Below are 13689 nucleotides of genomic sequence, written 5' to 3' on the forward strand. Positions count from 1 at the left end.
ATCCTAGGTGCACATGATTACAAATCAAACTCTCCTCCCACAACCAAATTCATAACAATATTTGAGTAGAGTAGAGTATTTGTTTTGTAGCTGTGTTGTTGTAGCTGTGTTGTGTTTGTATTAATGGGAGTATAATAAGATCATCTGAATCTGTGTGTGTGTGTGTGTGTGTGTGTGTGTGTGTGTGTATGTTTGCATGCCTATATGTGTTATGCAGGAGAAGGGGTTGCCAGGGCCAACAGGCCAGTTGAGGAATGATCTGCCTTGACAAACACTGGTCAAGCCTGATGGGGTGTACTGGTGCACACACAGAGACAGTAGATGTAATGCCGCGTTCTATTTACCTCGGAACTCGGAAGCCGGAGCTGGGAATGACGTCATACCCGAGTTGAATGCGTTCTATTTAAAAGTTGGATTTTCATTGTTTTCATTAGCTCTAGCCCGGTTAGCTATTGTTAGCAATACCAGTTGATAACAACGCATTACGCCGTTTTTTGTGCATGCAAACAGCGTAACAAGTCCACAGATAGAAGTTGAACATGCCTGTGTGAACGACTGATTTAGTGACACAAATAAGACAGAAGTGCTTATAACTTTATGTTACTGCAGCTTTTCACAACTGTTGATACAGGGGGCAGCCATGTTGGATTTTGAACTCGGGCTACTGCGAGGTTGTACGAGTTCCGAGCTCGTAAATCCGAGGTCAGGGGGCGTGTTTACGACTTTGACCTTGTTAAAACAGAGTTGCGAGGTAAATAGAATGCGGCATTAGCATGTAGTTACCAAACGAGTCACGGACCGAAACTGGCATACTGTGCAAGCGCATCAAATAAGTTAGCAGCTAGTTAGCTATGAAGGTTGGAGGATTGGCTTAGGGTTACATAGTGTTGCTTATGAGGTGAGTCACATCGTCATGTATAATGAATTATGAAGTAGATCATTGCTGCGTTTGGCCATGTTTTATTCACTTTGCCAATTTGTAGCAGGGTTCAAATAACGGTGTGTGTGTTGACGCCTGGGCAGTATGCCTGCGTTGTCGTTCGATAACTACATTCTGGCATCTACTGTAGCCTCCCTGTACTCTCGCTGTCCTTGTCTTAAGGACACAGTATAAACTGGACTGGACTTTAATTGCAGTATGTTTTTGAATTCAATGTTTTAATGCAGTCAATCTGCTCTGCGCTATAAATACTGGAGGGAGTAATGGAACAAGAAGGAGACGCCACAGTGAGCTGTTCAACGTCGAGTTGTTGGCCTATTCGCAGGGTAAGCAACTTTACTGTGTCCTGCCATTGTGTGGAAAACGACTTGCACTGTGGACAGCATGAAGTCAGATCATAACCGCCCATGGCATGATGGAAGAAAAGGCCAATTACTAACTTTACTCTATGAGTTTGTTTGGCTGCGCTGTTAACAAATACGCCAGTTGCTTCTCTGTTGTATTTCTGACAAAATTGCTGATCAGAGAATGTCTGCTTCTCCCAGAATTCAGGGAATTTTTGGTCTAATTCCACACCAGTGACAGGATGTTCCAGGAGCGTTCTTACAAAGCTTCATGAGAGGACAGGGAGAAGGTGTGCATGAGTGTGTTTGAAAGAGACAATGTTTGACGTTTTCTGGATACATGGGCAGAGGAGCCTCTTTTGAAGTGTTAATCAGATTTGAATAATTCACCCCTCACCAAATATAGGCGGACCCTTTAAACAATCATTTACATCTGTGAACTGGGTCGGGAACGACGGTCTAGAAACTACACTTACCTACTCTACACATAATGAGGTAACACCTGGTTGGAGTTTTACTTTGAACTTTTGATTGTTCTTCATTGGCTGGTTAGTTGAAGCCTGCACAAACTGAACTGGAAACAAGCTAACTGATGCAATGAGAAAGCTGGCAATGACATCCACAGAATCGGCAGTATGATTTCAAAGTGACTTACCTGCTTATGTCCTCCTGAATATACAGTGAGAGCAGCTGTTTGGGGATGCTAAAGGACAAAGTGCACTCCTCCATTTGTTCTCGCACAAGCATCCACTTGCTGTCCACGGTTTGAAATCTGTACACCTTGCATATTGGGTTCTTGAACACTGAGAGAGGGAGACAAAATGAGAAGGAAGAAAGAAATATTGAACCATCTGACACAGCAGAAAATACACCATGTTCTCATCAAAGATAATTCTAACATTTTAAATTTTACAAAGCGAAAATAGAAGATCTAAAACAACTATGGCAGCTGGCACCGTCAAGGACACTACAGACAGAAACTCTTCAAAAGTCACATGAGGTATGAAGCACAAATTAAATACTATAATCAATAAATGTGTCTGTCATTGATAAGGGGTTTCTCATTTTCCAAGGCCTTTCTCTTTCTAGTCCGCTGTGCTGCCACAGCGGACTAGAATACCGACTGAAATACTAACACTTTGTCTTGTTAATGTTTTTTCCTCCATTTCCATTTTAATTTCTTGTTTATTAGGTTAAAGAGATAGATGACTCATTCTGAAACTTTGCTTACTAACCCTACCACCTAACTCCCCAATAAAACCTATTCAGATTCAGCCCCATCTTCTTCATTTTTGTAGAGAGTGGCTAATAGCAGCAATTGGAGGCTGGAAACGAAAAACGGTTCTAATGCTCTTATCTGCATGCTGGCAGCAGAGGGCAAGAAAGCTGTGTGCCTTGAACAGTGTTTACCACTCCTTTTCCTTTCCAGAGCTGCAGTCATAAAGGAAGTCGCTCAATAAGTCGGAGCTGAAGCACCCGGGGTGAAATGTTGACAATCTCACTCTAGGCAGTCAAACATGCATGGCACCAGTAAAATGTTTTTGCTTGAATTCAAAAGTGGGAGACACACTTCTGCTCCTGCTGTCAGCACAGAAAACACTCCCCCTACCAAACCCATCAAAGTGCACTGTACCCTGATGTGGCCCCAGATTGTCCTTTTTTCAAAGTCATCTGTCTGTGTCCAAGTGCCCAAGACATTAATCCTGGTGGTGCTAGGTCATTTGTCTTCGAGTGTTTAAGTTCAGTGATGCCCTTCAATGCAGATGGCTCCAAGAAGGCACACTACAGTGAGTGTTCTTATATAGTAATGTCATCAGTAAGTACTGTATGTTGGCTGGTTGGTTTTAACAACTGTTAACAACAAAAATGCTGGTTTCTAAGTGAATTTTGGGCAATCATTTGAAATCCAAATAAAAAATGTGCTTGTGTAAAGTAAAACCTAGCTGTTTAGGAAAGCCTTTTTTAAGGATGAAACTTGGGGCCAGAGATGGGGTAAAGAAATCGGAAAGTATTGAAAGACAAACTACTGAGTGTTTACTTTGGTCATTTTGTGGGATTTGTTTACAAAAAAAAAAAAATGGTATAATGCCAGCCTTTCCTTTTAAATGTGAAAACTATGCACTTGGCAAAATTGGACAAACTAATAGCTACAGTAACCATGATAAGCACTGAAATGAAGCACCATATGACATTGCTCAGGGGCAGTGTGGCAAAATTCTTGAACATCGACACTTCTGACCTTCTGCACCAAAATTGTTTCTATCACTCTTTATTTACTACCAAATACATGTTCAGCATTAAAACAGCAAGAACATTTTGATGATATTTTATTAAAAAGGCTAATTTTAGGGAATGATAAAAAATAGAATGAGAGCAGAACGGTTTGTTGTTGGCATTTGACTAGTCTAATTAAAAATGGTGATTGTTGTTAGCTGTTATGGTGACAACACACATCAGTGTGTCACACTCACTGGTATGAGAACTCTGTTTTCTTGATGACTTACCAATACAAATATGAAGCACTTGAATCCATCAATCCTAAATTCCTCTCTAGCAGCAAGGCAATAGACATAGTGCACAAAAGACACCTCTCCATGCTTCGTACTTCTCCACTGCTCGTTTGTTGCAAAACCTCAGTGAGTTGGTTTATATGGAAGTTTATGCGGTAGTTAGCCCGCTACAACGTGTTCTTTGCAATGCAAAAAAAAAACAAAAAAATGCCCAACGGTCTGACCATCCTGCTATGTTGATTTGAATGTGAATGTCCTTTCTACTCTCATTCTATTTCTATGGTATGGATACACTATAAACCCAGGTACATACAGACAGAGCTCTTCTGAAGGACAATAACTGTAAGCCGAATGGGCTATGGAGAGGCTTATTATTATTTTTCTACGCTGCTGAAGTTGATTTTTAAATTAATTATAATTAGGGTTAAGCCTGGCCATGGAATCACCGCAGAAAGGATTCATAATTACAACTAAATGAAATGGGATATTCAGACATTGTTGGCATGGGGATTAGAGTAAGTGAAATGGATGATACAAATAAATGGGGGGGAAAGGGACACATGGAGAGAAGGAGGTGAAGGCACAGCCTTAATCAGAAGAGCGACAGTTGCTGACTTCCCCCTCTGTCAGAGAAGCAGATTAACCCCTGAACTCCCCCCTGCCACCACACTAATCTGGCCACCAATCAGGCGCCTCCGTTTCCCTCCCCGACACCTCTTAAGAAAATGACTTCCCAAGATGTGCTGTGTGTGGGCTCCCCTCTCTCCCTGCTCTCTGCATGCTCATTGTGAAAGGTAATAAAAGTGGAAGACTAAATTGCATTACTCAATCTGGCGGGGTCTGCAGGGAGGGTATTGTTTTGACAGGCTGCAGATGTGCACCTGCAAACATGGCTGCAGTTCACTAGGTAATTACAGTAGAAACAGTAAGCGACAATGACACCATGACAACAGGTGTAGGGCTGCTGGGAAGTTTTGGGGGGGATGGTGGGAATCTGGATAAAAGAGAAAATTGATGTGTTGAACAAATTAATGCATGGGATGAAAAAAGGAAACTAGTTTCCAAAGTGTCCTCTGAACAAGGCCTGTGAAGTTTCAACACAGAAGTCTACCCCTTTTCTGTCCACGTCTTTCATTTTCTACTACAATTCTTTCTTTCTCTACCAGTGAGAGGGCTAGCTTTCTGTGTTGCCACTAAATTAATTGCATGCTGCTAGCATAGTGTATTTTGCTTGTCTTCAGTTCATCCACAATGAACCAAGAGGGTTTGCTTTATTGTCAGATGCCCCCCACTAGTCTTTCTCGCTGCCTAAAAACACCAAGACTCCTATTTAATCAAAGCAGGAATAATATAATTTTTTTAATCAAAAAGGAAGAAGAGATCTTGTAAATGGTCAGTTCAGGTCAATTTGAAGTTAAGGACCTTCAGAAAAAAGGAATATGATTAGTGGTACAATACCAACCCAAAGCAAAATTACATATTTGGGCATCACCATACACGCATCGCTACAGCGAGTTGTCCAAGACAACTATGAAACTATATTAAGGAGTGTTCAAAGGGATCTGGCATATTGGTCTGCGCTGCCGGCATCGCTACGGTCCAGGATTGCTGTTGTTAAAATGATAGTTCCTCGTGTGAATATCTTAAGTACAATGATCCCCTTACCCCCACCAATACATTTCTGGAGGAAACTTAATACCGTAATTCGGCAGTATATTTGGAATAATAAACAACCTAGGCTAAAATACTCTACCCTGCAACGTACCACAAACATGGGAGGCCTGGCCCTCCCCACCCTTAAAGTGTACCACAGAGCCTTTCAGCTACGGGCCCTCAGAGTGTGGATGGACCCCTCATCTACAGTTCCATGGAGAGAAATAGAGCAAAACCTCACTGGAAGTCTAAGACTACAAGACCTTGCCTTTGCAGGTGTGTGCCCAAAAAAGTGTATGCTAGCATATGGCCCTATTATCACCAACACATTGACCAACTTTAAACAGGTGGAGGAGCACCTACGTTACACCAATAAGTGGCATTTGAATACCCCAATATGGCACAATGCACACCTAATGTCTGGTAACAAACCCTTTGCTTGTAACCAGTGGAGTGACAGAGTCTTTATACTTTAGACCAGCTATTCAATGAGAAAGGTATGTCAAGTTTTGAAGACCTGAGAACTAGTTTTGAGGTCCCCAGGACATCCTTCTTCTTTTATCTTCGCTTAAGATCAGCCCTAAAATGCTATGGAGTGCCATGGGGAAACAGTCTTGAGGCACACCCAATCATTAAATGGTTTGTTGATTTTCCTGTGAGAGGATTCGTGTCCAGGATTTATGCTAAACTAATGCAAGTATCCATAGGAGAACTCCCAATAGTAAATAAATGGGAGCAAGAGCTGAGCCCTGAGGGGAACGTAATTAATTGGGAGACAGTTTGGGACAACACTTTCCACTGTTCCAAGAACCCAAATCACCAGTATATCCATTTCAACATATGTCACAGGACATATTGGACTCCTCAGAAGAGATACGTCTCTAAATCATTCCCACGCCCTATTGCACATTCTGTCAACCTGAACAAACTGGATTTCCTGCATATGGTCTGGGAGTGTGGACAGGTGCATGAGTTTAGGAATAAAACAACATCAATAATATCTGATGTGATAGGATGTTGAATCCCTACTGACCCAATTGTTTTGTTACTTAATTACTTACTCTAAATTACACATGCTTGGGAGAAAATTTGGCTAGCTGGCTCAACTGCAACCAAGAAAATGATAGCTCAGCGCTGGCTCCCCCCTCACTCGCTTTGTATAAAACAGTGGTTGGCGTATTTTCTAGACATAGTTATGCTTTAGCTCTCTACAGCAAGGATTAACAAAACCAAGTCATCGACTATAGACCTATGGAAAAGCGCAGCAGCACAAATATCACACATAATGACCTCAACACCACAAGAATTAGAGGAGAGTGATTAGGCAAGGTGTGATTTCTGTTTGTTTGTTTTGTTTTCCTCGAGACTGCACAAGGTGGGGGGTGGGAGAGGGTTGTTGTTCTTGTTCAGTTTGTGTTTCTCTGTTCTGTATGTCTGCATATTAAAAAAAGAAAAGAAAAAAGGAATATGCTAATTGCAAGCACAAAGCTGCATTGCAATAACATCTATGTGAATTGTTTTAAGCCTTCCTATAAAACCATGACAGGGTGTATTTTTGCAATTTTTCTCCTGTAAAATAACTTTTTTTTTATTTCATGTGGACAAAGAATCAAAATATAAAGTAGGACAAAAGGAAAATTTGTCCTACTTTGTTTTTGTTGACTGCCATCGTTTCAGCAATGAATAGTAAAATTACAGGTGTTCAGGGTATGAATCATACCTGGCCCTGTCAGTGGGTTATTTTCTCTGTCGATGCAGGCGTGGGATGCAGACTCACAAACCAAGGGACACTGGAAAGGAAAAGAACAGAAGGAGAGAAACAAAAAGAGATTAATATAATAGTAATTTCCTGAAAACCAGGAGGGCATTTATCATGATTATTACTTATGAGCAAACCCAAAACGGAATCTGCAGATTTTATTACATGTTTTCAGTGGTAATCCACAATAAAAATGTGCGGAATTTAGCGAAATATTTATTTCTTTGTTTAAAATCTGTGGAAAATCTGCTGAGGTGTTGTCGGAATTCTGTGGCCGCAGAGTCGTGTGGGCCTGCTTTTGCAGGTATAGCCTATGACCAATAATTCCTCTTACAACTCAGTGGCAGTTTAGGTATAAAAATCCCATGCTAGCTTTGTCAGACAGAAGCAATATAGCATTTGTGTAAAGTATTGTGGTAAATTCAGCCAGTTGGATCCAAGCTGGCTGCACAATAACAAAATGCATTAGTTGACAGATGATGAGCCATTAGGTTTTTAAACTGAAATTAAACATGGAACACTAAACATACACACATTAGTACATTATAACATAATTCTGAAAATAAGTCAGATACAGATATTATAATACATTTTTTTTGTTGCATTACTACATTAATGCCATTTCATTTCAATGAAACGATCTGTGCTTTATGCACATTACAAACACTACATTTAAAGACTAGACCCATATGGAACCACACAAAGCAAACAGCTGCTGTTGCACAGTTCTCGTTTTAGTTCACATTTTCAAACATGTTGCACTTCTGCAATCAGTGATGTCACAGCAGGTGACAGCTGAGGAGAAACACACTGCTGTGACTTCGCTGACTCGGTTGCGGGTTGGGAATTCATTACCTCCACTGCCATTTCAGTCTTTACGTTACAATATTTTGGGTTATGCTCTTTGAGTATAAACTTCTCCAAATACAAAAAGAGACAGAGCTGCTAGCTTTACCCTAAACTCTGACAGCATCAAGGACCAGCTTCCATACATTGGAGAAATACTACACGGTAGATATGTTAGTTCTTTATTTTACTTGACCTGTAACTGCCCTAACAAATGTAGTTAGTAAATGATGTGTTCCTTGGCTGTGGAAGTGACGCTTGTTAGATGTTAGAGCAGTTAAACACAGTGTTCAATACATTATTTACACAAATTCTCCTGGCTTTTACTATGCCATTGTGATGTTTGTTTTTAGTGTAGATTATCGTTGGTGCTATTAAGTATAAAACCGTCAAGTTAATTCAGTGTTACCAACCTTTCAATTTATTTTGGAGTAAATAAGTAAAATTACCTCCGATTTTACATGGTCTCAGGGACATCTTGAACAGGATTACATTGAAAATGTATGACAGTTCAAATATGAGGGAATTCAGAGTGTCAGTGTGCTGTCAGTGTCCTCTATTAATACCGCAGCGCTATCAGTTATACATTTGTTTTTCATTGCATGAGAAAATGGATGTGCCGGTGAGAGAGTGTGAAAAGTGTCAATTGCGTGAGACTCACAGTTTACGCGTGAGAGTTGTCAGCCTGTTAATTACATAAATAGTGTAAAACGGTATACCCTTGTATCCGTACACCTTGCTACTTATAAAACTCAAATATGTCCTATCACAGCTGCTAGGCCTTTGATACTGAAAACCTTCAATGCCTCTTGATGCATTAAGTCTGGGGACTCCTCATCAAACCAATACTGACAACTAACAACTTTTTTTGCTTGCTGTATGTCAGCTCTTTCCTGTCTGATGAACCATTTAACACAGCTAGACAGCCAAACCTGTCGCCAGAACAGGACTTTAATGCCTGCTAGAAACAATCCATCACCTCTCCTAGCTTAGAAACTGATCTTGAATAAAATAGACACCCAACCCAACACCCATGCTCACATACACAAACTCTAAAATAAAATGTGTCTGTTGAACAAAACAGACAGAAACAATCTGGAAATTTCAGCAAGCAGGAAGCAAGTAAGGTCTCAGATAATGAAAAGTATTAACAATGAGCCAAGGGCCACAGCTGTGAAAGGAGTCCCATTGTAATTGTAGGCAGCGGACAGCATGTGTTTGATGGCTCTTTGATGACTAAAATATGTAAAGAGATCAGATCAAAGGTGACTGGAGTCTCTTTCTTGTTTCAGCTGACTGTTTTTGAGGGGCCCGTGGGATATTCATGAGTAGCAGCAACTCAAACAATCACACACACACACGCACACACACACACACACACACACACACACACACGCACACACACACACACACACACACACACACTACATTCAGGCAGCAAGACACGCACACGGTTAAGGTAAATTGAACAAATTGAACTTCCCCACAAGTGAGTCTTGAGTCTCAAGTGAGCCCTCCCTAATGTTTGTCACATCCCTTCCCTCTTTCCTCCCATCATCTTCTGCAACAGAAACAACACACAAGGGGAAATGTGCTGTGACAACACCCACAAACACGCACACACACGCACACACACACACACACACACACACACATTCATCAAGTCAACATGGGCAGATTGTCAGTGACACTCTGGAGCCTAGCAGGGAACCTCCCTGCACCAGCAAAATGGGTGGGCAGAACCGAAAGCCAGTCAGCCATGTAGAAGCCCTTGGTCAATTATGTAAGACAGTGATTCACACACAACAAACACACCACCTACACACACACAAAAATGCACACGAAATACACACACAACACAGCAAATCAAAAGCAAGGACTACAAGTCTCCGTTCTGCCTTGTAGAGCTGTGGTGAGAGACATTCTGAATGTTCCCCTTTACAGATCAGAAACATCATTAAAGCTCCTTCTTTACTTTTTAATACCCAACTCTGGCTCTACAGCACACACTAACTTGACAAATGTTTAACAAATCTGGCTCCATTAGGAATGTTCAGAAAATTAAGTGAAATCAGAGTACATACAACTTCATTTCTGGTGTGGTGGCAGCCCATTCAGATGACACAATCTTCGGTTTACTGTCAAACTCTGAAGGAGAATACTCTCTTTCTCTCCCCTGATTATGTTAAGTCACTTCAGAGCTGAGTTAAGTGGTATGTATTGTATGAGATTAGAGTGGAGACGAGGGTGGTGGCGGCAAGAAAGCTGCATTCAAGAAGCATCTGCCACCTGGTCGGATGAAGGAAGGCTGCAGGACTGGCTATACAATCCCACGTAAACAGGGTCAAATGTATAAATGTCAAGATGCTAATTTGGCCGGTCTCTCTTTAATCTTTTCTCTATATGACAGAGAGACAGCACAAATGTACTCACAGACACAGACATTACACGCACACACGTCCTCTAAATCCCCATTAGGGTTTACTGAAGTTTATTTAATCTCATTTGAGGACTTGAGCAGTGCCAGTCTAATCCTAGTATTAGCGCTAGGCATCTGGAGCATGGGGACTCTTGCTTTGTGTCTTCACCCTGCTATTTTACCTTGTGTGATGGTATGTCAGTAGTGATGTGGTCTACGTCAACCTCCTCCATCTCCCCCATCTTCAGACGACTTACCACCACCGTTCCCGCTGCGCACACACCATCAGACGACCTAGAGGGAGACAGGAAGAGAGTTAGTGTGTCATTTAATCTGTTGAATAAAAAGTCTGTTCTGTAAAAGCATCTTTTCCTCCAGCTACTACCACCCCATGGCCCTGAAAAAGATTCAGCTCCATGTTGGGCGCCCAAACTCTACAAACCTAATGAGCTTATTTCGAGCCTCAAACAGGTTGTGAAGTTATAAAGCTGGAATCAGGACATTGATGCTTGAACTGCGGCACTTTCTTTTTCTGACAGATTCGGCAGAAGAGTGTACAAGCAGAATAAAGCTGAGGCTGCTCCAGCGGGAAGTTGACAGGGGTGAAGGAAGGAACATTTCGTATAATTGTTACAATTGGCAGTCTAATAACCCAGGCTATGTGCCCTGACAGACATAAAATTGATACTAGAGTTTTCATATGAGGGAGCCTGACCATCACGTTCCCAATCATAGAGCCATGATGAAGGAGCTGATAGAAAATCTATAGTATTGGCAGTAAGAAAGATGCTTTCAAATGAAGAAAAATGGTCTCTGGGCATTGCACGAGTAAGTCTGATCACCTTAGCAGACCCATCCCTAATGTGCTCAGTTCCACTCCAGCTGGAGAAAATATTGGATGTTGTGTGCCAGCCAGAGGTCTGGGGAGACAGGGGGTGGAAGGATGACACGCCCCTGACTGAGGAGGAGAAAACACAAGGAGGGTGATAGAGCCCGACCGATATATCGGCGGGCTGATATTAGGCATTTTCCAAACTATCGGTATTGGCATTTATAATGGAGTTCAGCAGCTCCACAGTAATTTATTTTTTTAAATATTCATTTATCAGAATAATTTCTAATGACAAATAAATTATTCTGATAAATTAATATTTTAAAAATGAAATAAAAGCTAACGAAACACCCTTCAACCATGTTATGAGTGTTGGCGTTTCATAGTTTGTCCACCAGAGGGCGGTCTACAACGTCCCTGTTGGCAACATTTAGATTTCTTTTTTGTTATTGTGTTTTTGTTCAAAGGACTTTAAGTTTCATATCTTAAGCATGTATTTTTATACATTTTATTTATCAGAACGTTAATATATTTTGATGTTCCTCTGTTCTGACAATAAAACAAACACGTTTATTTTTAAACTACATTATCATATTTTAGTGAGGACTCAAATAACTACAAATAACTAATGTTAGGGAAATCTGTTTATGTTTTGTTACGCGTTTATGGATAAAAAAAAAATATATATATATATCAGAATATCGGATTTTGATCGATATCGGCCTTAAAAATCCTTTATCGGTCGGGCTTTAGAGGGTAATGGAAGCAAAAAGGATGCTTTCGATACCTATCCATCTTGGTCGGACACAAGGGAGAAAATCTAACCACGGCCAAGGGAAAAGAGGAAAGGGAAGAAGAGATGCTGAGGAGAGGTAGGGAGAAATGTGAGGGAAAACAGGAGAGGAGGATTGGGATTCCAAGGAGGGAGAGGGAGGGAAACGTGTCTCTGCAGTGGGACACTGGGAGCTTCAGTTAGCGCTTAATGTCTTACAGCAGTCCCCGATCAGAGAAAATAACATTGCTTGGATTATAAATCTAATCATTGTCCCTTGCCTGACACCTGTCTCAGTGTTTACACCTATGCTCATCTTTCTGTTTCCCCCCCATTCCTCATCACCTCTCTCTCCCTCTGTTTCTCTGTGCAACACAGGACTTAAGCACAGTAAAACAAAGTCACCCTGACTTTGAACAAACAGTATGTACTGACAGTGGCCCACACATAATCGAGGAAATGGAGATTAACATGCTTCACATTCAGTGATCGTCGTCGCTATCCAAACCTTGGGGGTTACAGTGGCCCTCTACTCTTTAGATTGCTCTGCCTCAATCCACTAATGAAATTCTCCATTTAAACAGACAGGGGAGATTTCTTAGAATTGCTTTAAGATAATTGATTTATGCCTTTGAGAGATATATTGTGTGATTGTCTTGATTTGCGGCCAAACGTAAACTCAGCACCTGTTCAAATACAATCTTTATACATTGTCTGTAAACTCTGCAGCAGCTCATTCTACTGATTTAATTTAGCTCCATCACGGCATTGCTGGTTTATTGTACAAATTCTGCTAAAATCAAGCAAAGAAAAGGGCAGAGAAGTTAACTTTGTGACAGAATGTCTGGTCTGCAGTGACACAAACCTTTACCATGCACACTAACTGACCCCAAATTAACTTTGAAGGTTCTGTGGAGAGCCATGGATGAGAAAGAAGCCTGTCTTCCACTATCCTCACCCTCCCACATCCCCTCCTACTTCACCCATCTCTTTCAGTCTGTTAGAGCTGGCAAGGAAACAAATCTGCAGATTGTACTTTGCCTGCGAGCCCATCTTTAAAAAAGAAGATCTAATTGCACCAGGACCTCTTTTATGACAACACTTAATCAGAGAGCTTTGTTAAAGTGACAAAAATAATGCGCTTAAAATGGCTGCTAAGGCATTGGCACAATTCAAAAAAGAATTAATTATCAGGGAAGTGCCTTACATTTAACAGTTATTTTCTTTTAAAAGCCTATCTTGCAATTCACAAACACATTTCCAATGTAGGAACACACAGTGTAATTTGTTTTAAAGGGGTGATAGAATGCAAAACTGATTTTACCTTGTCATAGTTGAAAAACGACAGTTTGGTGGGTAAGTAGGACATACATAGAACCTCAAAATCCCATCGACACCTCTTTCCTCTGCAAATCTCACAATTTGAAACTGCTGCTGAAAACGGGCGAATCTGAACAAAGCTAAAAGTTGACGTCAACTTCTCAATTCCTCCTCATTTGGCTCTACCTTCTATCTTTGTAACGCCCCAAAATTTACAGAGGCCACTAACTGATCTGAGGTCAGTAAGTCTTCTAAATCTAGGTCGCACAAATCTCAGACACTTTCTACATTGTT

General features: G+C 41.0%; 1 protein-coding gene across 9 annotated transcripts in view; it reads right to left on the bottom strand.

The window, feature by feature from the left end:
* The window catches only part of inpp4b (inositol polyphosphate-4-phosphatase type II B), a 258561-nt gene that overhangs the window by 56204 nt on the left and 188668 nt on the right, over positions 1–13689 (bottom strand). For all 9 annotated transcript variants that reach the window (XM_031277069.2, XM_031277068.2, XM_031277067.2 and 6 more), the window contains 3 exons: positions 10654–10765; positions 7168–7237; positions 1940–2087 (listed from right to left, as the gene is read on the bottom strand). In XM_031277069.2, coding sequence (XP_031132929.1) covers positions 1940–2087; positions 7168–7237; positions 10654–10765 — 330 coding nt within the window. The remainder of the gene's footprint in view (positions 1–1939; positions 2088–7167; positions 7238–10653; positions 10766–13689) is intronic.

This window comes from Sander lucioperca, chromosome 4 (assembly GCF_008315115.2).
Source record: "Sander lucioperca isolate FBNREF2018 chromosome 4, SLUC_FBN_1.2, whole genome shotgun sequence".
Taxonomy (NCBI): domain Eukaryota; kingdom Metazoa; phylum Chordata; class Actinopteri; order Perciformes; family Percidae; genus Sander; species Sander lucioperca.